General features: G+C 40.0%; 2 protein-coding genes across 2 annotated transcripts; one reads left to right on the top strand and one right to left on the bottom strand.

Annotated features, from left to right (window-relative positions):
* The first annotated feature begins 4,531 nt into the window (after positions 1-4,531).
* Positions 4,532-5,526, top strand: LOC122062377. Its single transcript, XM_042625966.1, has 2 exons — positions 4,532-4,667; positions 4,733-5,526. Exons 1-2 carry the CDS (start codon positions 4,532-4,534, stop codon positions 5,524-5,526), a joined length of 930 nt encoding a protein of 309 aa, XP_042481900.1.
* Positions 5,527-12,398: 6,872 nt separating this feature from the next.
* On the bottom strand, positions 12,399-12,890 carry LOC122062376. Its single transcript, XM_042625965.1, has one exon. It carries the CDS (start codon positions 12,888-12,890, stop codon positions 12,399-12,401), a length of 492 nt encoding a protein of 163 aa, XP_042481899.1.
* Between the last annotated feature and the right edge of the window lie 10,015 nt (positions 12,891-22,905).

Genomic DNA, 22,905 nt, shown 5'->3' with positions numbered 1-22,905 from the left:
CAAAATGCTGGCCAAATCATAGACCCATCATCCTCTTTGATAGAGTATGCATTTGTATCGACATGATATGCATTCTCTGGCCCTTCCATTTGTGACATCGTGGAAAAATTGGCTTTCTGTGCTATTATCAACCATCTCTAGATGGAGCGTAACATTCATAGATGGACCCCCAAATCTAGATCTCTAGATATGATTTGGAAAGCTATCTATTTTGATGTTACCTCTAAAATCCAGAGCACTCATGCTCTTCACCCCCACCCTATTCCTATTACCCCGAAAAATTCCCACATCATAACATCTTGGAACTTGCAGGTTGACCTCATTCATGCTACTTGAGCTAGTTGATGGTTGTTGGTCCCCACCCCCCTTTTGTTTGTTCTTGCTGCAGCTCAATGCTGCTTTGTTTGTTCTTGCTGTTGCTTTGTGCTACTTTTGTTATTGTTTTGTGTTTCCCCTCGGGTAGGCTTTTCCTTGTTGGCTTAAGCTTCTCCCCCTCTTTCCACCCTTGTATATTCTTTTGCTCTTAGTTATGAATTATTTTATTCATATAATTTTTCCGAGTATCAAGAACCAAAGCAGAATAATTTCTGCAAATTAGGTTTGACTAGAGAAACCAGCAGCAATCTCTAATTTCAATCTCACTATATAAGGAGCTTTCAAGCAAATTTTTTCCCCATGGCTCAGGTCGCCTTTGGGAGTATAAGCAAACCCCCCAAATATCATCCCACAACTTGAAGGAACCAAGGAGTTTCAGTTAATTATTCTTAGATGAATAAATAATAGTGATAGAGAAGAAGATACAGGGAAGAAAAATAAAGAAGAAGAAAGGAAGACAATGGATTTTAATGGGAATAGGGATTTTAGTTCATAGAGGGGTATAATGGGTTTTCTATAGGTATGGGGGTATTTCAATCATTATGAAAAAATATTGTAGACTTAACAATCAATTCAAATGTCCAGGCACGGTGGATAGAATCTTTTCGTTTGTGCCTTTGTGGAGAGGAGAGTGAAATATTTGAAAAAAATGTGGGGAAACTTGATATTTAGCTATAGTTCAGAGGAGGGAAGTGATAATTCCTCTAAATATAAAGTGGCCTGAGTTTATGAATTCTTTTGATTTTGTAAACATTAAGTATCATAACAAGAATGATAGATATTGTGAGATAATTACAGTGGGTGAAGAAAGTTCATGGAGAAAGTTAGAGTTCCCAAGATCATAATAAGATCGACCTAAATACGGGCGAAGTCAATTTGGATATATTTTCCTAATGTTGATTATCATAATAAGATCAACCTAAATACCTGCTTTCTTAGAAGCTAAAGCAGGTAAAAAAATTTATTAAGAGCTGGGCCAGGAATAATTTTCCTAATGTTGATGAAGAAATAAAAAAAGCCTCGAAAAATCTGGATTCGATTCAGGAAGAAATTGAGACATCAGGGATGACGGATGATCTGTTTGACAGAGAGGCAGATGCCAAGACATCTCTCTTGAAAACAACTCAAATGAAAGACAATTTTTGGTCTCAAAAGGCCAAACAGAGGTAGATGAAAGAGGGGGACAGGAACTCAAAATTCTTCCACCTCTCTATACAAATGAGACGGTCGCGAAATCAAATTCGTACCTTGAAGAATGTGAATGGTGAATGGATTAGTGACCAGCAGGGGTTGTCATCATATATTTCTGAGTATTATGAAGCCTTTCATAGTGCCGCTCAGACTACTCCACAACATGATTTATTGAATTGTATCCCTAAGGAGATTTCTGATGTAGATGCATTGGGTTTAGAGGCTATGCCCTCTTTGGAAGAAATAAAAAATTATTTTTGAGATGTGGATCCAAATAGCTCTTCTGGGCCTGATGGATTTCACGGAAAATTCTTTAGAAGAGTTTGGAATATTGTGAAAGCGGACTTTTGCAAGGTTGTGAAGCACTTCTTCAGAACGGGGTTTCTTCCTAAGGGTGTGAACAACTATTCTCTCACTCTAATTCCAAAGGTGCCGGGAGCTGTGACCCTGGACAAGTATAGGCTGATCTATATGGGGAATTTCTTCTAAGGTGCTATCAAAAATAATGGCAAACAGAGTTTCAGCGCTGCTTCCTAGGTTGACCTCAGAGGAACAAGGTGCGTTCCAGAAGGGGAAAATAATATTTGAGAATATCAGCTTAGCCTTAGAGTTGGCAAATCTGATGTATGTTGTAGTTAGGGGAGGAGGTATGGGGATTAAAATTGATGTTCAGAAAGCATACGACTCTCTTTCTTAGGATTTCCTCTTTGAAGTCCTAAAAAAGTTTGGTTTCCCTCGGAAGTGGATATCCTGGATTCATGAAATCCTTGTCTCTACTAGGATTTTGGTCTTAGTAAATGGGGGACCGGTGGGCTTCTTCCTTGTGGGTCGTGGTCTTTGCTAGGGTGATCCTTTATCTCCCATTCTCTTTATTCTAGCTGAAGAAGTGCTTTGCAGAGGGTTAAGAAGCGTGGTTGCTGAGGGTACTCTTAAATCCTTGCCCAGGCCAAGAGGTGTGTTCACTCCATCCCACCTTCTCTTTGTGGATGATATCTTCATTTTCATGAACTCATAGGCAAAATATGTAAGAAATCTTCACTCTTTCTTAGATAAATATCAGTCCTTCTCTGGTCAGTTTTTTAATCTAGATAAAAGCAAGATTTTCTTTGGGAAGGTGGCCCCTCAAGGAAAACAGTATATTAGTGAGTTTTTGGGTATTCAGATATCCAAATTCCCTACAAAATATCTTGGGGTGGAAATCTTCAAGGGAAGAGTCACCAAATCTCACTTGTTGCCTTTGCTGGATAAGATCAAATGTAGACTAGCAGCCTGGAAAGGGAAGTTGCTCTCGATGGCAGGTCGTATTGAAATGGCTCGTTCAATTATATCAAGCATTCCTATACATAATTTGCAATTTCTTGGTGGCCACAGGCATCAATTAAAATGGTAGAAACATGGATGAGGAACTTTATTTGGTTAGGCCAAATGGAAGGTCAGAAAAAAATCACTATCAAATGGGAGGATTGTTGTAAGCCAAAGAAGGAGGGGGGACTGGGTATTTGGAAGCTGCGAGATGTTAACTGCGGGTGGCGGATTTCATTAGGATTGGTGAGTGGTGCTTCCCAAATGTTTTTTCAACATTCTTATCTAAATCGTTTGAGAAGGCTAAGAGAATATCCCTAATGAATTTAGAGGGCGTTTGCCACTGGAAATTATCTTTGTCTGAAGCCTTCTCTTTGGCCTCGGCTTGGGAAGAGATAAGAAGCAAAAAGGCACCTGTTTCTTGGTTTTCCATTCTCTGGAAAGCTTTTTTACAGCCACAGCGGGCTGTATTTGGATGGAGGTTAGCTCATGGTAGACTCTCTATGGATGACCAAGTGTGCAAAAAGGGGATTGTGATGCCTTCGAGATGTGGGTTATGTGAAAAGGTGGAAGAATCTAGTTTCCATTTATTTATTCACTGTGAATATGTCCAGGCCCTGTGGAATATGTTCTGTGATCTATTTGGTGTCAGATGGCAACACTTCGCAAGAATGGAGGATCTTTTCAGCTAGTGGAAACGTAAAGCAAAATCCTTCACATTCTCAAAAGTATGGCTTAGTGGTGCGGTGTTAATTCCTTATGCTATTTGGATGGAAAGGAATATGAGACTCCACGAGGGAACCTCTTGGCATCACTGACAGCGTTTTGCTATGATTAAAGGAGAGAGAGGCATGATTTCGACAGTGCACCTTGGGAAGAACTTGTCGGTAACTGATTTGCTGTGTGCCAGGAGAGTGGGAATTCCCCATGTAATTGGAAAGCAAAGAGAAATTTTTGAAGTTCGATGGTGTCTCCCCCCTCAAAATTGGATTAATCTAAATACTAATGGGTGCGCTCTAGGGAACCCTGGAAAGAATGGAGCTGGCAGTGTGTTTAGAAATTACAAGGGCGAACCTTTGCTGAACTTCAGAAATTTCATTGGTGTAAACTCTAACTTTGAAGCTGAATTCTTAGCTCTCATTGCCAGCCTTGAGCATGTAAAAAACTCTTATATCCAAAACCTTTGGATCGAGTGTGACTCTGTTGCTATGGTATTTTTATTCTCCAAAGGGCTGGTGCCATGGTTTATTCAGCAGAGATGGAGGGGCGTTCTTTCTTATTTGGGCTCAATTTCTTGGAAAGTGACTCATTGTTACCGCGAAGCAAATGTGGTAGCTGACTTCTTAGCGAAAATAGCAGCAAAATTTGAAACTAGTTCCCCTATCGAGGCCTGGTCCCTTCTCACTTCCAAGGAGCTGGAATTGGATGGGCCCAATGGCCCAGATTCTAATTCACTTAGTTATTTTTTACGGATTTTCTGGGTTGTTAGTCTAAGGTCTGATGTCCTCTCCTACTGATGGCAATGCCGAAGGTGGGGTTGATTTCACTTCCTTAGTCTAAGTCTTGTAGTGTATATCCTACCTCTTGTATATTCTTTCTCTTTATTAATTCAATGAACTTTAGCGAGAGAGAGAGAGAGAGAGAATATGGAATTGTTAGGGAAATGGTAGGAGAGAGAGCGTCTGGCAATTCAGGAGAGAATGGAGCTATGGTTGTGGAGGATGATGATGGAGGTGCTCGAGAATCTCTAGATTGTGGTCCAGAAGGTCCTCCACAGGATGAAAGGCACAAGGGTGCAGGCTAGCGACATTTATATGCAAAAGCTTTGGTGTTTCGACTTGGCCTACCATTGATACTCTTCCAGAGCCGATTCAAGTAGGGAGTAAACGACGAGTAGTGATCCCTCAGAGAGACTATGAATCGAAGAGACAAAACTTCCGTTTTGCCTTAATCAGAATGGTTAACTTCCGGTTGATTTCTTTGGATGCCTTGAGAGGGGAGGCTCGGGAAAAATGGAACCTAAGTCAAGGGGTGCTAATGCATCCGTTGGAAAAAGGATATGTTATCTTTCAATTTCAATGTGAGGGCAACAAGACAACAGTGTGGCGAAGACCACCCCATAGGGTTGGTGATCAAGTTATTCGATTTCAATATTGGAAGCCTGAATTCAATATTCAAGAGAAGCAATCCTTTACAAAACTTGTATGGATACGTTTTCCAGATCTTCCGCTTGAATATTGGCACGAAAATGTACTATTGTCTATTGCAAAGGCGGTAGGGTGCCCTGTTGCCTTAGATAGACAGACAAGACAAGGCCTTCTCGGCTATTTTGCGAGGGTGCTAGTGGAGATTGACATCTCTGGCTTGGCAATGAGGGTGGAGAAAGTTCAGGTCGAAAGATTTGAACCAAGCACCTCTCAGGTGTACGGTTTTTGTCAAAAGGTTGTATATGAGGATAATGTGGAACGCTGTGGCCACTGCAAGCGAGTAGGCCACTTGATTTCCAAATGTAGGCTAAAGAAATTGGATGACGAAAAGCAGTGTGCAGCTGAGAAATTAGCCGAGGTCCCAAGGGCGGTATATGCTGTAGAGGATGGAGTTGACTCAACTAGGGCCAACTCGGTGGATCGGCTTTCTCCTATTTTGGAAGGAAATTGACAAGAGCATTCTCAACAATCTCCTCATAATGGAGAGCGTGAGAATGGTATCACTCTCTCCATGAATAACTCTCCCCAATTTCCTAATATGAAAGAAGGAGAGATTCAAATTGATTTGGACTCTACCAATTCAAATCTCCCCAATTTAATAAAGAATGGATTGGCGCAAGAGGATGTGGATATGAACAATGATGTGAGTCAGCATGATGTGGACTGGTCTAGCTCTAAGATCGGCTTTGAATATGGGTCTCTCTCAGACCAAGATGATGAGGAGGACGGTGAATTGAACCAGAATGGGAACCCTCCTGTCCCTAGAAGAATGCAAATACAGAACCAGGAGGACGTGACGCACGCTCTCCCCATGGACCCTGTGCGTCTTTCCTCACGTCCCAAGAGGACGGGAATAACCATAGGCTCTGGTCATGGGACTTGGGTAGGTAGGGGAGGCCGATCTTCCTCCAATAGGGACCCTTAGCCCTCTGTTCGAGCTCCAGTGTGTAGGAGGGAAACAGTGATGTTGGGAGTTGCAGTGGTGGATGGTGCGGCAGCTCTCGAGAAAGGCATAAAAGTGGGAGAAAAAAGGGGAAGAAAGAAAAATCAGAGCGGTCAGGCTTCAAATCCTGACAAAGGTGGTCGAAAAAATTGTTAACCATGCGTGTTCTGTTCTGGAACATTTAGGGAGTCCGAAAGGAGGCTGGTAGGAAGGCTTTGAAATATCTTCTCAGAGAATCTTCGCCAGAGATTTTATGTGTGGCTGAACTGATGGTTGAGGTCAGTAGTTTTCCTTCATTATTTTTTGATAAATTGGGTTATGCGGCTGAGGTGATTCCCAATAATCACCAGGATAGGGTGCCCAATATTTGGGTTATCTGGAAGCGAGGTATGGTTCGTCCTTCCCTGGTTTCAATGTCAGACCAACAACTTACTGTTGAAATTGTTGGATGGGTAAAAGAGTTCTCATGTCTTTTATTCATGCCAGTTGTTTCAAAATTGAGCGTAGATCTCTTTGGTCTGATCTTGCTTTGGTTTCTACTACTTCTTCTCCATGGGTAGTTGTTGGCGACTTTAATGCCACTATAATGTCTTATGAGAAAAGAGGGCCGAGTAATTTTAATTTGGGGTCGACAGCGGAGCTCCAGGCTATGGTTGATACGTGTATGCTTCTTCCCTGCCCCTCTTAAGGGAAAAAATACACTTGGTCGAATAACCGTAAAAGGGGTAATGTGCTGGCGGTCTTGGACCGGAGTTTTTATAATGAGCAGTGGATTGATGAGTTTAAGAATGTTTCCCAGTGGGTTCTCACATGCTCTGTGTCGGATCACTCTCCTCTTTTGATTCAGTCTTCTGCTGTTCCAAAACCACCCAACATCCCATTTCGCTTTCGTAGCTTCTGGATGGAGAACAACGGTTTTCCCCCAATGGTGGAGAATCTTTGGTCCCAGTCTGTTAGGGGAAATCCGATTTCTAGACTAGCCCAAAAGCTGAAATTTGTAAAAATAGTTGTCAAGGCCTAGGCAAAAGGGACTTTCCCTAATCTAAATGAGGAGGTGGATATAAGGCTACGTCAAATTTAAAAAGAGTGCAGGATTCTATTGCTGAATCTGGAATGACCGACGCTCTTTTTAATGAAGAGGCTGATACAAAAACTACTCTCTTGAATGCTTCAAAGCTGCACGAGAAAATGTGGTCTGAGAAAGCAAAGATCAAATGGTTGAAGAATGGGGATCAGAACTCAAAATTTTTCCATCTTTCGGTTAAAATTAGAAGATCAAAAAATCAGATTAGCTCTCTGCGGCATGAGGATGGTTCTTGGATTTCTGATCATCAGGATTTGGCGAGTTATATGGTCAACTATTATGAGAATTTCCACTCTCATACTCCGATATCTCCTCATCATGATTTGCTCGACCAGATCCCAAAAAAATTATCTGATGACGATAATTTTTTTCTGGATGCCATTCCTACCAGAGAGGAAATCAAGTAGGCGGTGTGGGACCATGATGCAGATAGCTCTCCAGGGCCTAATGGCTTTTCAGGTCAGTTTTTTAGAAGGTGTTGGGACATTGTGGAGAAGGACTTTTGTCAAGCAATTTTTTATTTTTTCCTGGTAGGAAAGATTCCTAAAGAGGTCAATAATTATTTCCTCACCTTGATCCCTAAAATTAATGGTGCATCATCCATAGATAAATTTCGACCCATTTATATGGGGAATTTTTTTGTAAGGTCTTATCCAAAATTTCTTCCACTAGATTACTTCTCTTCTCCCAAGGTTAATTTATGCAGAACAAGGTGCTTTTCAGAAGGGTAAAATCATCTCGTCAAATATTGGCCTAGCGTCTGAGCTGGCTAATTTGATGCACTCTGCAGTAAGGGGAGGCGGTATGGGCATAAAGTTGGACGTGCAAAAGGCTTATGATTCCCTTTCTTGGGAATTTTTATTTGCCATGTTAGAAAAATTTGGCTTCTCCCCAAAGTGGATTAATAGGGTTCACCAGCTGCTTATTTCAACAAGGATTTCTATCTTATTGAATGGAGGTCCAGTGGGATTCTTTGGGGTTGGCCGTGGTTTGAGACAAGGGGACCCCATCTCTCCTATTCTGTTCATTTTGGCTGAGGAAGTGCTATGAAGAGGCCTCAAAAATATGGTTGTGGAAGGTAAGATGAAATCTCTTTCGGGTCCGAGAGGTGCTCTTACTCCCTCTCATCTGCTTTTCGCAGATGACATTTTCATTTTTATGAATGGTTCTGCCACTTATGTTAAGCAGCTCCATGCTTTTTTATCCAAGTATCAGGAGTTCTCTAGTCAGAAGAAAACTTGAAGAAAAGCAAGATATTTTTTGGAAAATTGCTCCTCATAGAAGACAATTTATTACTAAGTATTTGGGAGTGGCAGCGGTTACTCTTCCCACCAAATACCTGGGGGTGGAGATCTTTAAAAGAAGAGTGAAAAATAACCACCTTCTTCCTCTTCTGGATAAGATAAAAGGTAGACTTGCAGGATGGAAAGGGAAACTCCTATCTATAGCTGGGAGGGTGGAACTTGTTAAGTCGGTCATTTCTAGGATTCAAATCCATAACTTCTCTATCTATTGGTGGCCTAAAGGATCGATGAAGTTGGTGGAACCTTGGATGCGAAATTTTGTTTGGTTAGGGGTTATGGAGGTTTTGAAGAAGATTGTGATTAAATGGGATAAAGTGTGTAAACCAAAAAAAGAAGGTGGTTTGGGCATCAGAAGATTGCGAGAAGTGAAATTTGCTTGTTTGTGTAAATTAGCGTGGCAGATTAAGCATGAAGACTCCATCATGAGCAGATTCTTCAAGGAATGATTTATTAATGTTGATGGTTTGCTGAAAACGGGATATAAATCCTCCTCCATATGGCCTAGCTTGAAGAAGGTGTGGAATTTTATTTCCGAACATGAGCAATGGATTGTAGGTAATGGGGAGAAAATCAATTTTTGGCTGGATCGGTGGCTAGACTCGAAGTCTATTGCAGAGCTCTCCAATCTGGATCAATCCCTTTTCTCTGGGACAAAGGTGAAAGTTGTAGATTTTGTTGATAATTCCTCTTGGGATTTTCCTCCAGTCGACTCTGTTTTCCTTGCTCAAAAGTGGGACCAAGCAAAAAATATTCTCGTCTAGAATGTAGAAGACTCTTGTGTTTGGCAGTTAACCTCTTCAGGTGTTTTCTCTATAAAATCAGCTTGGGAAGAATATAGGGAGAAGCCCCAAAAAATTAGTTGGTATTCTCTTATCTGGTATTCTGGTATTCAGCCAAGACAAGTTATTTTTGCTTGGCAAATGATACAGAATAAATTGCCAATTGATGACAATGTTTGTAGAAGAGGAATTCTCCTTGTATCTCAGTGCTCGTTGTGTGGCAAAGAGGAGGAGTCGTTGATCCATATTTTCTACAAATGTGAATTTTCTTCTAGCATATGAAGAGATTTTTTCTTTGGCTTTGATGTGCAATGGCCTCCATTTGTGGACGTGGATAATCTCTGCGCGTGGTGGAAACAAACTACTAGAAAGTGTTATTTTAAAAGGGTGTGGCTAAGTGGCTTCTCCCTTCTTCCATATTTCATATGGCAGGTAAGGAATGCAAGACAATTTGAGGAAAAATCAGTAACAGCCAATCACTGTTTTGCAATGGTAAAGAGTGAGATCAGCCTCCAGGAGATGGCGGTTTCTGGCTCCCCCCTCTCTTTCGAGGCACTTCTTTGTGCTAGACGGTTGGGTATTTCTAGAATTCTCTATAAACCCAGGGAGATCTTAGAAGTCTTCTGGTGTCCTCCCCCTCTAGGATGGATAAAGCTTAACTCTGATGGGTGCTCCCTAGGGAACCCAGGAAAGGCAAGGGCTGGTGGAGTGCTCCGGAATGATAAAGCTGAGGTGATGCAATCTTTCAGACAATTTTTGGGAGTGCACACAAACTTTGAAGCTGAAGTCCTACCAGTTATTTATGGTCTGGAAATGGCTAGAGCAATGGGTGTTACCCAATTATGGGTTGAGTGTGACTCGGTGGCCGTGGTTCTGCTTATTTCTCTATGGAAAGTCCCGTGGTATGTGCTTCAGAGGTAGATGAACTTAGGCCCTTACCTACAGTCCATAACCTAGAAGATTACTCATTGCCTACGTGAAGCTAACCCGGTGGCTGATTTCCTTGCAAAGTCTGCTGCAAAATTTGAAGAGTCTTCTCCTGTAGTTTGTTGGCCCGCGCTTGTTGCCATGGAGTTAGATGTTGATAGGCACAATCTGCCTAGATACCGTTTTAAATAATGGTGTTTTGTTGCTTTGTTTATTATTTGGTTTGGCTGGGTTTTAGCTTTGATTTCTTATCTGCCGAGGGCAATGCCGAAGGTGGATTAGCCTTCAACCAATTCCATACAGCTTGTTCATTTTCCATGTACATTCTTTCTTTCTTTTCCCTTCATTTTTAATACATATGATCTTCTAGCGAAAAAAGAGAGAGAATATTATTTACAAAAACTGTGAACGATGATGGTGATGCAGGGATCGTCTAATTGATAACAAAGATATAGTGTTGTGGTATACATTGGGATTTCACCATATACAATGCTAGGAGGATTTCTCAATAATGCCCATCGGATCCACAAGCTTTGATCTGAAACCTGTAAATTTCTTTGAGAAGAATCACATACTAAGGGAATCCTTAGACGTTGAGAAGGATTTACCTTTTTGTAGAGCTACTTCCTCAACTTGAACAGCTTAATTAAGAGGATCCAGCACTTTGGTTCATCAACTTAATAGCTGTACATAACAGTATTGTTCATATTGTTTCTGAAATGTTACTTCAGCGCTTACTTGGTTTACATGCCATGGGGAAGTTGGAAGTTGGTTCAGTTACAAGTGGGTAAAAGAAAAGAAAAGAAAAAAAAAGATTAATTAAAATTCCCTTTCCTTATTACTTCTTATCAGATGAGCTAGTTTGCAGGAAAAATAAACAAATAAATAAAGTCATTGTAAAGTTTTCTTCATGAATCATGAGTCCATGACCACTAATCGATTCCATCGTCCTCGCCAATACCTTAATTCTGATTCTTAACTAATTCTTATCAATATTAATGATAAAAGTTACCTTAAAGGGATTTTCTTATTAGCATTGATTAAGGTGTCAAATAATTTGTATCCATACCTTTTCCCCTTTAGTATATATAACAAGCTTTTTCACTCCTATGAGGGTAAATCCTATATATAATATGAATAGTTTAAAGAATATGTGAAGACAACCCAAGTGATTCTTCCCTGACTGGCAGCCAACATGACAAGAGGCGGAAATCCCTTTTAAATAGAAGAGTCAAAAGAGACTAATAATGGCCAATACTATTGGAATAGATGGAATATGCTGCCTTTTACTAGTGCTATATAATTTCTTGGTGAAATTGACTGAGGAATGAAAAACATTCTTCTTCTATACTTGTTGATTTAAGTATATTTCAAGTACTTCTAAACCCATTACACTATTTTACACCCTCTTTTTTAAATCCAACTTCCCCTAATATTGTTCATTGCTAAACAAATATTTAATCTAGTTTTGGATCATCTTTGTGTTTATGTTGTGTTCGTGTGCTTATACATGTGACCTTCTTTGATCATTATTTAAAATGTTTGGCCACATGTGCAAATGTATGTGTAATTTACTAGTGTGTATATATATATATAGTGCAAAGATGTTGGATTTTTTTTTATTATCTTTTGTCGTATATGATTCACATAACATGGTGACTGATTCAATATAACCATGCTCAGGTTAAAGGGTCCTTGGAAATTATTGGGTTGGGGCAGGTAATTGGCTACTAATCCTCATCTAATTTGTATATTGATTAATAGGTGAGAAAATGCAATATTCCAACATCATTATCGAATTAGATTGCAAATTGGATCAGCAATTATCAATCCCAACGTTAAAGAAAAAAGGGTAATTTACAGTGCCACCCCTGGAGAATGTCACAATTCATTATCCCAAAAATACCCCTCTTTACCATTTTAACATTTCATTCTCCTTCTCTCCATACCTGCAATCAAGGGTTCAGAAGAGTACTGCTAGTGCCGTCGCCGACGAATACTCCTCCTTTCGTCTCCGGTGAGAAGTGCGCTTAGGTCTCCAGCGAGAAAGTTTTTTTTCCCCTCTCTCTCTCTCTCTCTCTCTCTCTCTCTCTCTCTCTCTCTCTCTGTTTTTACCCATCGTGTCACTCTGCCATCTTCTCCTTTGTTTCCTTTTGTCTCCAGCGAGAAGTGCGCTTCCCATCGCTGCTATCTTAGGTCCCTGGCTGGAAGGTTTGTTTGTTTTTTTTTCTTCCCATTCTACTAAATTGTTTAGCCCATTTTCCCAAAGTAATTTACATTAGACAGTCACAACTGCACATAATGCCCAATACAAGCTACTAAAACTAAAATTTTGACTACCTGAGAGAATAAAAGCTCAGCCTCTGCAAAATCACCCTTCTCCAATGCCTCCTCTCCCCTCTTCCTCAACGCAAGCGTCTCAAGATTCTTCTTAGCATCCAAAGAATCATTGCTGCCACCACAAAAGCTCAGCATTACTTCAGCAGCTCGTGAAGGAGTCCCACAAAGACGGACCATGATGCTGTCGGGCAAGACAACGAGGTTGGGACCTGAGCCACATCGGCCCAAACAACCGCAAGAGTTGATGGAGACATCAGCAGGGGCAAGGCCTGATAGGATTTCAAGGGTTTCTCTGGAGCCTTGTCTCCGGCATGTCCTGTTTACACAAACCCAAAATTCGATCTCTGCCTTGATTTTATGATTCAAAGAAGCACTGTAAACATCGAGTAGAGGCTCCAACAGTAATGCCGATGAAACTGAGCACAACGCTACCTTCATCTCTCTCTCTTTCTCTCTCTCCCCCAACGGATGAAGATGGAAGCCTTCCTCTCACACTTTCTGACTCCTCATAACAGTTTTGTTGGAACATAGAAGGGGCGAACAACCAATAAGGGGAGGGGACTATTATTAGAAAGAGAAGAATATTCTCAAATTTGATTTGGTGAGAATTGTGACACCCTGGCATTGGTCGCGGTCCGTCTGATGCCACTGCTGCTCTCTAAACGATCACCCGGTGGTCCAACTATTACGACTTGGGTGAAAGAAATATTAACTTATTGCAAAGGTATTTTTGGTACTTCGTATTTCATAAGAGTATTTTGGTATTTAAAATAAAATATAGTTGATGATATCAACAAATAAGGTATATTCCTTAACCATGACTGACGGTAGGGGGCCTGAGTCTAATTTGGTGAAACAGAGGGGGTGTTCTGATAATTGTGTCATTCTCCAGGGGGTGAGGCTATAAAATTACCCAAAAAAGAAAAAATCCGGCGGTAACCCCTAGGAACTCAAAGCCAGCACCCATTATTATAAGATTGGAAAAGAATAAGAAACATTTAAATGCAGTACATTGAAAAATTAATGGTTTCTAGATGAACTAGGACATAGAGGCCTCAATTAATCTATCACATATTTGAAAAGATTTTGAGAAAATAATAGGTGAGTCTGTGGCATAACGGTTAAGTTGCACTGTTAGAACATGTAGGTCATAGATTCGAAACTTAAAAACAACCTCTCCCGCGAAGCAAGAGGTAAGACTGCATAAATTTTCCCTCTCAGACCAACAGACCCTATAGCAACAGGAGTCTAATGCAACTAGATTGTTCTTTTTCTTTTAGTTGTGAAAGAAAAATAAAAGGCACAAATTAGGTATATCTTTCATCTGAGACCACCAAATCAATGCCACATAATTCATTTAAGGGCAGAAGGATATCACTCACTAGATATGGCATCATCAAAACTGATGCTATCTAATTCATTTAATAAGGGCAGAAGGATATCGTTAAGTTGCACTATTACAACATGTAGATCGTAGATTCAAAACTTAAAAACAATCTCTTCCGCGAGCAAGAGATAAGACTGCATAAATTTTCCCTCTCAGACCAACAGACCCTGTAACAAGGGTCTCATGCAACTAGATTGTTCTTTTTCTTAATATGAAGGGCACAAATTAGGTATATCTTTCATATGAGACCACCAAAATCAATGCTACCCAATTCATTTAAGAAGGCAGAAGGATATCATTCACTAGACATGGCATCACCTAAATTAATGCTATCTAACTCCTTTAAGAAGGGCAGAAGGATTTCATGACTCACTAGATATGGCATCACCGAAAAATTGATGCTACCTAATTCATTTAAAAAGGGTAGAAGAATATCACTCACTAGAACCCAAAGATAATATAATGGTGGATCTGGAGCTGACCTCTATAAATTACAGGTTTATGGTGAAATCAAATTACTTGAACCCAAAAACCATTTTGGTTCCTTATTCAATCCGATATCCAAAATTGCTCCATTTGTTCCAATGGAAGATTATTAATAATATGCAATTGTATAATTGAAGTTGCGTTATTATTATCATCATCATCATCATCATCATCATAAAGGTTTCTTATTTTTCATATGTCATAAAATATCTACTCTTCTATGTGGACATATGATATGAACATTTCGACCATTGACTAGAGTGATAGCGATGACATTATCTAGATTAGTCACATGTAAAATTTCAGTCTTTAATTCAATCAAAGTCCCCATTTTGTTTTGGCACACATCCGATGTGTGTCTATTCATGTGTACCAATACTTTAGGCATTACTGTGTATCCTCACATCTCTAAGTGAGAATAAATGATTTAGATTAGAAAATATAAAAAAAGATGACTCATATTTGTCTTGTAATTTTCAAAAACATCACCTTTCAATGTTACATGTTATTTCGATGACTTAACTTTGGGGAAAAAAATTGATCCATTTAAACAATGGAAATAAAAACTTATTTATTTATAACCATTGGTCATTAAAGTCAAAGGGTTGGTTTTCATACATGTCCGTGTATCAAAATGGCCATCCCTTCTACTGTTCAATAGGAATAGCTAATTCACACAACAATCAAGTATTCATATTGGATGACTAAAATTATGACTTGTTATATACACCGATTAGACCTTGATTTTTTCTTAAATGTTACATACAAAATCATGGGCAATAAATATAGCAATATTAGTTTAGGGAAAATATTGTTGTTACCAAAATTCCGTACTAAGAATCAAGTAACCTTTATTTTTGCCTTTTTAAGATATCACATTTTTTCTTTTTTTACTAGTAAAGATAAATCCTTTCATTTTGCATAAATACTGTATTAAATAATTTTTATTTTTTAAAAAATTGTTTTTTATTTCAATATTTAATATTAGGTCGAGTGATAGCAGAACGTACGTATTGCAATCTTATTTTTACTTTCTTTTACTATTAACCATTCATTTAATATTATATTATTCTAAATCATCAATTAGTTTTCTAAATTTTAACCGATTCCTAGTTTTTAAGGTGGAGAGATGTCACTTATCTTTAACTTGCTGTGATGTTACAACATGGGTGAGTGACAGCCTCACTTCATATGTAACCGTTCCAACTTCTTCCCTTCCAAAAAACCAGGGAGAGTATGATAATGAGAGCCGATTTCTCTCTCTCTCTGTAAAATTTTCTCTTTCTCTCTTTCTAGACAATATCGTCTCCCTCTTGCTACAGAATTTTTAAGACATGGCTGGACATGAAATTGCCGAATCCCACATTAGCACTATTGAAAACCATTTGTTCTTGGCCCTTTTTTCTTTATTTTTTATTTTTTTGCTAACCAATGTGTCCGGACCAGCTTTCGCGCACCTCGACTAATCCTCGGGGAAACTAGCGCAGCAACCCACCGCCACGGTTGTTCTTTGTATTCTTCTTTTACAGCTAAATAGGAAAACATCTACAAGATTCCAGTCCTCTAAGGAAGAAGTGAAAACAGAATTTCATCGAGTGAGAGGTTTTCTAGAGGATGAATCCCTTTGTGACAAAGTTAATCGAAGAGGATGAATTAGTTTACAATGACCTAATGTTATCATGACACCCGGTTTTAAGTAAACTGAGAGGTAAAAGGTTCAACACTTACATCTTATCCAATAATATCGACGGTTATTAATAAAGACCATTCTGCATTCCTATTTTCCCTCACGTACCGCGACCATTTTGCCTTAATATTATATTGAATAGCTTTTGAAAATAAGATGAACAATTAAAAAATGTTTACAACTTTTTAATTCGGCTCTATGGGGCGCAAAATTATCCTCTGCAGTGAGAGCGGCAGTGCAATGAACATCGAATGGCTGAAAGGATCTTTGAGCACATGCCCAAATGATCTCGACCATCCAATGCTCACCACCCTACTATACTCACTGCGGAGAATAATATGGTGACAGCAACTCGCACCCATTAGTTCATCTAATGAGACAGAATTCTATCCGAAAACCAAGTAAGTGTTTTCTCTTCTTTCCCTTTCTTCTGTCTTTAATCAATCCCTACCCAATCCGGAGCCAATGTGGACCAGATTCCAAGGGTTATCCATTCAATTGATCAACCTCACTGCACATTAATTTGTCACCATGTGGTTCCATTTTCCCGCATACCCATATGGAAAAAAAGAAAAAAAATTGCTATTGCAATAAAGAAGCACCAACCGTAGTACTATAAATAGAGGAATAGGGACGTAGAAGTTATAGAAAGATAAGAGAGCTTTCTATTTAGAAATCAGAAGAGATCAATGGGTAGTTCTAGGAAGAGAGAAATGTCTTTGCCAATGGTGGTGGTGGTGGTGCTCGTGTTGTTCCAGCTCTTGCTGGCCAATGGACAAGGCCTGCCACCACAATGCACCTTCAGCACAAAGCCTCGATGCCCTCCAACCCCCACAGGCTTGGGTCATATTGTTCTTGTCCATGGTGCAGGTCAAGGACAATGGTACTGGCACAAGGTTAAACCCATATTGGAGGCTGCAGGCTATTATGTGACAACCATCCAACTTGGACCTTCAAGTCACTTTGGCTCTTGATTCAATAGAAAATGTTACTTTCTGGAATTACTCTAAACCATTGTTTGATATTATGGAATGTATAGACCACAAGGTTTTGCTTGTGAGCAAGGATTAAAGTATCAGTATCGATCGTCGTATCGATCGGTCAAAATTAAGATACGTATCGGAGAGTATCGTATCGTATCGGAGATACACTAAGATACGCTAAAGATACACACATAAATGGATAGGAAACATTTTTTTAAACACTTTTGCATAAATAATTTGTTAAAAAAAGCTATTGATAACATGTATTATGCATAAACACTAAATTGAGGGTATCGTACTAAGAATTCAAGGTTTGTAGTTGTCCCATAAATGTAAAATCCTTGTTCTCAACCTTGATTTCCACTTTAGTTAGAGAGAAATATGGCTGACAGCAACTTTGGAACAAAAACCCTTCAAAAAATCGTGTTTTTCTGAAAAATTACCCATCTTGGCCATTATATGACCATAGCGCACTGTATCAGTATATACCGGTGATATACCGATACTCACCGATACGTACCGATATATATCGATACTCACCGATACGTGCCAATATATACCGATACGTACCGATCGATACATATCGATACTCACCGATACGTATCAATACATACCGAAACGTACAATTTACCTCAATTTTATAATTTTCATAGTCGTATCGAGGCATATCGTATCGTATCGATGTGTATTGGTGGTATATTGATGCATATCGGTATGTATTGTAGGATATATATCGATACGAAAGGATTTTAAAAATTTCATGTATCGTATCGATGTGTATCGTATCGATCGGCTAAATTTAAGATACGTATCGGAGGGTATCGTATCGGTATCGGAGATATTTAAAACCATGCTTGTGAGTCACAGTGCCGCAGGGTTAAGTATAGCTGTAGCAATGGAGATGTACCCACAGAAGGCAAATGGAGGTGTCTTTATCGCTGCTTGCATGCCAGAGACTACACACCCCATGTCCTATGTCCTTGATATGGTATCCCTAACCCTTAATCCTTCATTACGTCTTTCTTCTTATATAGTATGCATTCTTGTATTTTAACTACACTATTTCTCTGCATGTACAACAGGGAGATCAGTATGAGCAGGAATGGTATGACACTTGCATCAATACTAGTGGGCTTAATGAGACTTGGTATTATTTTGGTGAACAGTTTCTAAGCAAGAGACTCTATCAAATGTGCCATCTATCTCTCTCTCTCTCTCTCTCTCTCTCAAATAAAACCTAAAAGACGCCAAAAAAAAAAATTAATAAATAAATAAATAAATTGAAAGTGCAAAGACATAATCACGCAATGCGCTTAAAGATTTTTATGGTTCAAAAAGGTTGCTTACGTCCATAATGAACCACTATGTCCTCACCCTTTTTTCGATTACTTATAGAGGAAAAACCTTCACTATAAATATATAGCAAAAACTCTATATAGTTGATATACCGAAATAATCATATAGCCCTCGGCCTCTTAACAGTCTTTCGGAGTCAGCCCACTTATACAAGTGACTGAATACAAGACATCATAACTCCAAAACTCTCTCTCTCTCTCTCTCTCTCTCTCTCTCTCTCTCTCTCTCTGTGATACCTTATTTTCTAAACCCGGTCTAATTGCCCGGTTGGTTCGGTTTGGTCTTGCAAGACCTGAACCCTAGCGAGCCGAGTCGAGTACCTTATGGAGCATGGTGGCAAAGGTGACTCTGAACTCAGGTTGGCCAAATGAGTTGAAGTCAGTGCCTAGTGAAGTCCGCGTACCCAAGCCGTGCACTTGTACGTATCACGAGGCCATATACGCATAATAAAGGTACATAGCCGTATTTGACACCAAGTACGCATGTTAATCAATTACCGAGAGTGAAATACGTATCGAGGCCAAGCCCCAACGAAAATCCCAATGTTTGGGCTAAGTATTGGCCAACTGGTGGGTGGTCATAGATGGGTCGGACCCACCAGTGTGACCTACTACTCTTGTCATTAAATATTTTGACCCCACTATAAATAGTATTTATTACCTTTCTTTCACCTCATTTATTGCTTTATATGGTGGGTGAGAAAAGTAAAGAAGAGAGAGAAAAGGAAGAAAGAGGAGAGAGGAAGGAAGAAGAAAATGGGGAAGAAGATGATCGTTGTGTATCGTCGGGGTGAGATCCCTTGAATCCGATACCAGATTAATGATCCTCATCTCGAGATCTTCAATTTGAGGTGAGTAAAGTCCATATTCCTTAATCCCTTATGAAACCCTAAGTGAAACCCTTCGATTTGGGTAGCAATCCTTTGGATCTTGTTGTGATCCCTTGAGAATGTGAATCTAAGGTTTATTAAAGGTTCTATATGTTGTTTATGAAAGATTTAGAGGAAGACTTGTAAGATTTGTGAAGCATTTGTTGATCTCTAGAGCTAAAGAGAAGATTTGAGGTTTTCGGGGTGTTCTTGAGCAAAGAGGTAAGATCCACACTTAAAACTATGGATCAGCCTTAGATCTAGGTTGGAATCATGATTTTGAGCCTTAGATTTGTGGAAAATGTGGTCGAATCGACCTGTGGTGGTTTCCTAAAGGTGGGGTGAAGAATGGAAGAGAACATCAAAATCCTGATTCTGACTGGTGGGTGCTTGGGAATGATCAGACCCACCAATTCAGCACTCGCCTGTCCTGGGTGGGCTGTTGGCTCAACAGGCAAGCAAGACTAGTGGGTGACTTGGTCCGCCACTCCTGGCCCATCGGTCCAAGCAGAGCCTCTGGATTGAGCGGCAAGTAAGGACTGGTGGGTGTCTTGCCCGTTGGTTGACCCACCACTCTGATTTCTCAGGTCCCAATTGGGCCCAAATTTGTTGGGTAACATTCTCTCGTGATTCTAAACAAATTAAGATCATCATACCTCATTAGTTATGAGCCTAAAGTGGAGATATACTGAGCTCAACCTCTTTTATGATAGGTTGTACTAAAAACTCACATTATCGAATGCCGGATTTTCCTCGTACCAAGGGTGATCTTCGTACACAACTAAGAAGAGGACTTTGCATCATGTCAGTCTGGTCATAGACTACCCATGTCATCATATCATTATTATGTAAACTAGTTATCCACGACTGCCATTGCATGCATTGACGTGTGCATTATGAAATTCATTTATGATTTGACATGCTGATATCTTTAATTGTCAAATGCTTATTCTTACTTGGTGATATGAGATGGATGATTTTAAACTACTGAATATGATGCTTTGCTAGACTAGATGCCGTAGTCTGCTTGGACATGAATGCATTGGTGGCCCGTGAAATGGGATGCGATGGTACTATGCAGTCGTACTATCTCACATAGGAGTATGTGGTTAGGAATGACATATCCCTATGCTATAACCCTTCCCAACAGGGGTTTAGGTGTTGGGTATATCACTAGGGGAAAGCCCGAGGTTGTATACCAACGGTGGCTGTTAGAAGTATGTCTGGCTGAGCATTAGGACTATCGGCAACTTTAGTGATATAACAAGAGGGCCAATCATACTGCTTTTAATTTAATAAAGGGCAAGGCCCATTTTACTTTAATGTCGCTGAGAAATAGCAATTTACTTTAATATCACTGAGGAACAACAATTTACTTTTTTGGTACCCACAGCTGGCATTTTCCGGCAACCCTATGGGCGTATGGCGGGATGGAATTCGCGGCTCTTATTCGAAGCATACGTGCACTCTGGTTGCGAGTAGCACATAACCTATGACTTAGAATCGTTATTTAGGTGGATTAAAATGATAAAATGAACTGCACGCATATAGGTTCATTTGTATTGCACATACTTGTTTGGTCTTTCTTTTCACTTACTGAGCTAGTGAGCTCATCCCATGTGCACACCATTTTTAGATGATCTTGTAGGTTATCCGGCCGAAGAGCTAGAGCCGGGATCCACCGTGGGTTTCCAATAGAGGACTTGTGGATCCCAGAAGATCTAGGGCAAGGGACAAAGTGCCCATGCGATAGCTATTTTGCGAGTCAACAACATTGATACCATACAGGGATTCTTTTTTATTATTTTGGAAATATTACCCCTATTGTGCACTGGATGTTTAAATTGTATTTCTCGTGTATATATCATGCCTACGGGCCCAAATGTAAATATATTATGTAATATAATTTGGGTATCAAGAGTATTGGGGTATTTACAGGTATGTACATGTAAGACTTCAATTGAAATATAAGATTTGCTTGACTTAGTGTGTGTGCATGCTGTGTTGTGGTTACTGTATCAGATGATCCTGGTAGGTTTTGGGTTAATAGGTGTTAACTCGGAATGCGTTTGGTATGCATTCTTACACAGTCCCATTCTCATACTCTAAAACGCATTCTTAACCAAGAATGAGATCATTCTTTGGATACATTTATTTGTCAAATGCATTCTTAATTGTAGAATGTTCATATTCCTTGTCAATATTTCATCAAACAACTTGTGGGCATTAGAATAGTCAAAACTATAGCAAACATACAAAGGGCAAGTTGATGCTTGATCTCAACAAACCAGTTATCAATCCATCCTGGTAGAGTTTTGCACACCTCCTCACTATGTCTCTTAGATGAAATCTGAAAACATCCAGTTTGATTTGCGGCAAGAGAAGTATCATGGATGGCCAAGCACCACACCCTTGCCTTGATTCAGAATTAAAGAGCACCGAAGCACCTTCGATACAGGGTTGTGGACAGATGCGCATATAACCAGGTGGATAACACCCTTAATGAGAACGACCAGAGAATCTGAAATTCAATCGTGTTTAACACATCTACAGTACTGCTAATATGCTCGTAGTGGAAGACCTCCATCCTACTTTGCAGATTCAACCACTATGAACTGCCATTAGATTGGAGTTTGAGAGAAAAAGATACGTGGTGGTGGCGGCACCTAAAAGAAGAGGAAGAAAGAGGGATAGAGGTTCAACTAGGATTTGGATGGAAAGGTGGTGGTTGTTAGGGTTCGGCCATGGATGAAGAATTGGAGAGGAAATGGGGGCGGTTTAATGGCTTTTTTTTGTGGTAATTCTAAGTGAAGACAATAGAGCAGCCATAGTGGGGAGCTACCATGGAGCTCTGATTTGAAGCCGTTGGGAGCATGGTAATCCTTTTGTTCGCAGTATCGAATGGCTCTAAATCTGAAGGGAGTGGAATACAAATTCTTAGAACAAGATCTAAGAAACAAGAGTGAGTTGCTTCTGCAACTTATCCCTGTTTATAAGAGGGTAGCAATGCTTGTTTATGATGGGAAATCCATGGCTGAATCACTTGTCCTTCTCCAATACATCGATGAGACATGGAAACGGAATCCATTACTTCCCACAGATCCTTACGAAAGAGCCAAGGCACTTTTCTAGGCTAAATTTGCTAAAGAGAAGGTATATTGCTATCATCACCGGAGGAGAAGAAAAAGAGGGTAAGAAGGTGATGATGGATCCACGGTCTTGCTTTCTGCTACACAAAGATCCATTGAGAGTACGATAGCACACGAGAGCAGAATGGGTAAAAAGTTGCATTCCAGACTAGGCCTCGTTCTTGGACCCATTCTTGAATTTGAGAAAGGGAATGTAAAACAAACAACCATTTTAACATCTCAGAATGTGTTCTCTGTTGGGACCGGTGCGCATGGGGGCTCTGTATTGGGCGTCGCACCAGTGGCCCAAAGTCTCTGCCCAGATCCCGGTTCGAACCGCTGTTGCGCTGGCTGGACATTAAGGAAATAAAGTTGCACCTTCTCCACAAGTCCGGGCTTTTGGATGACTGGCAAGCGCTTGATCCTACAAGTGGTATCAGAGCAGGTGGTCGCGGGTTCGAGTCTCCCCAAGCACATGGGTGCTCTGGTATTTGGGCGTCGCTTTGGGGGGGGATTGTTGGGACCGGTGCGCATGGGGGCTCTGTATTGGGCGTCGCA

The sequence above is a fragment of the Macadamia integrifolia genome, unplaced genomic scaffold, assembly GCF_013358625.1.
Source record: "Macadamia integrifolia cultivar HAES 741 unplaced genomic scaffold, SCU_Mint_v3 scaffold1006, whole genome shotgun sequence".
Lineage (NCBI taxonomy): Eukaryota > Viridiplantae > Streptophyta > Magnoliopsida > Proteales > Proteaceae > Macadamia > Macadamia integrifolia.
The sequence above is the reverse complement of the archived record's forward strand: the minus strand, read 5'-3'. Positions and strand labels throughout refer to the sequence as shown.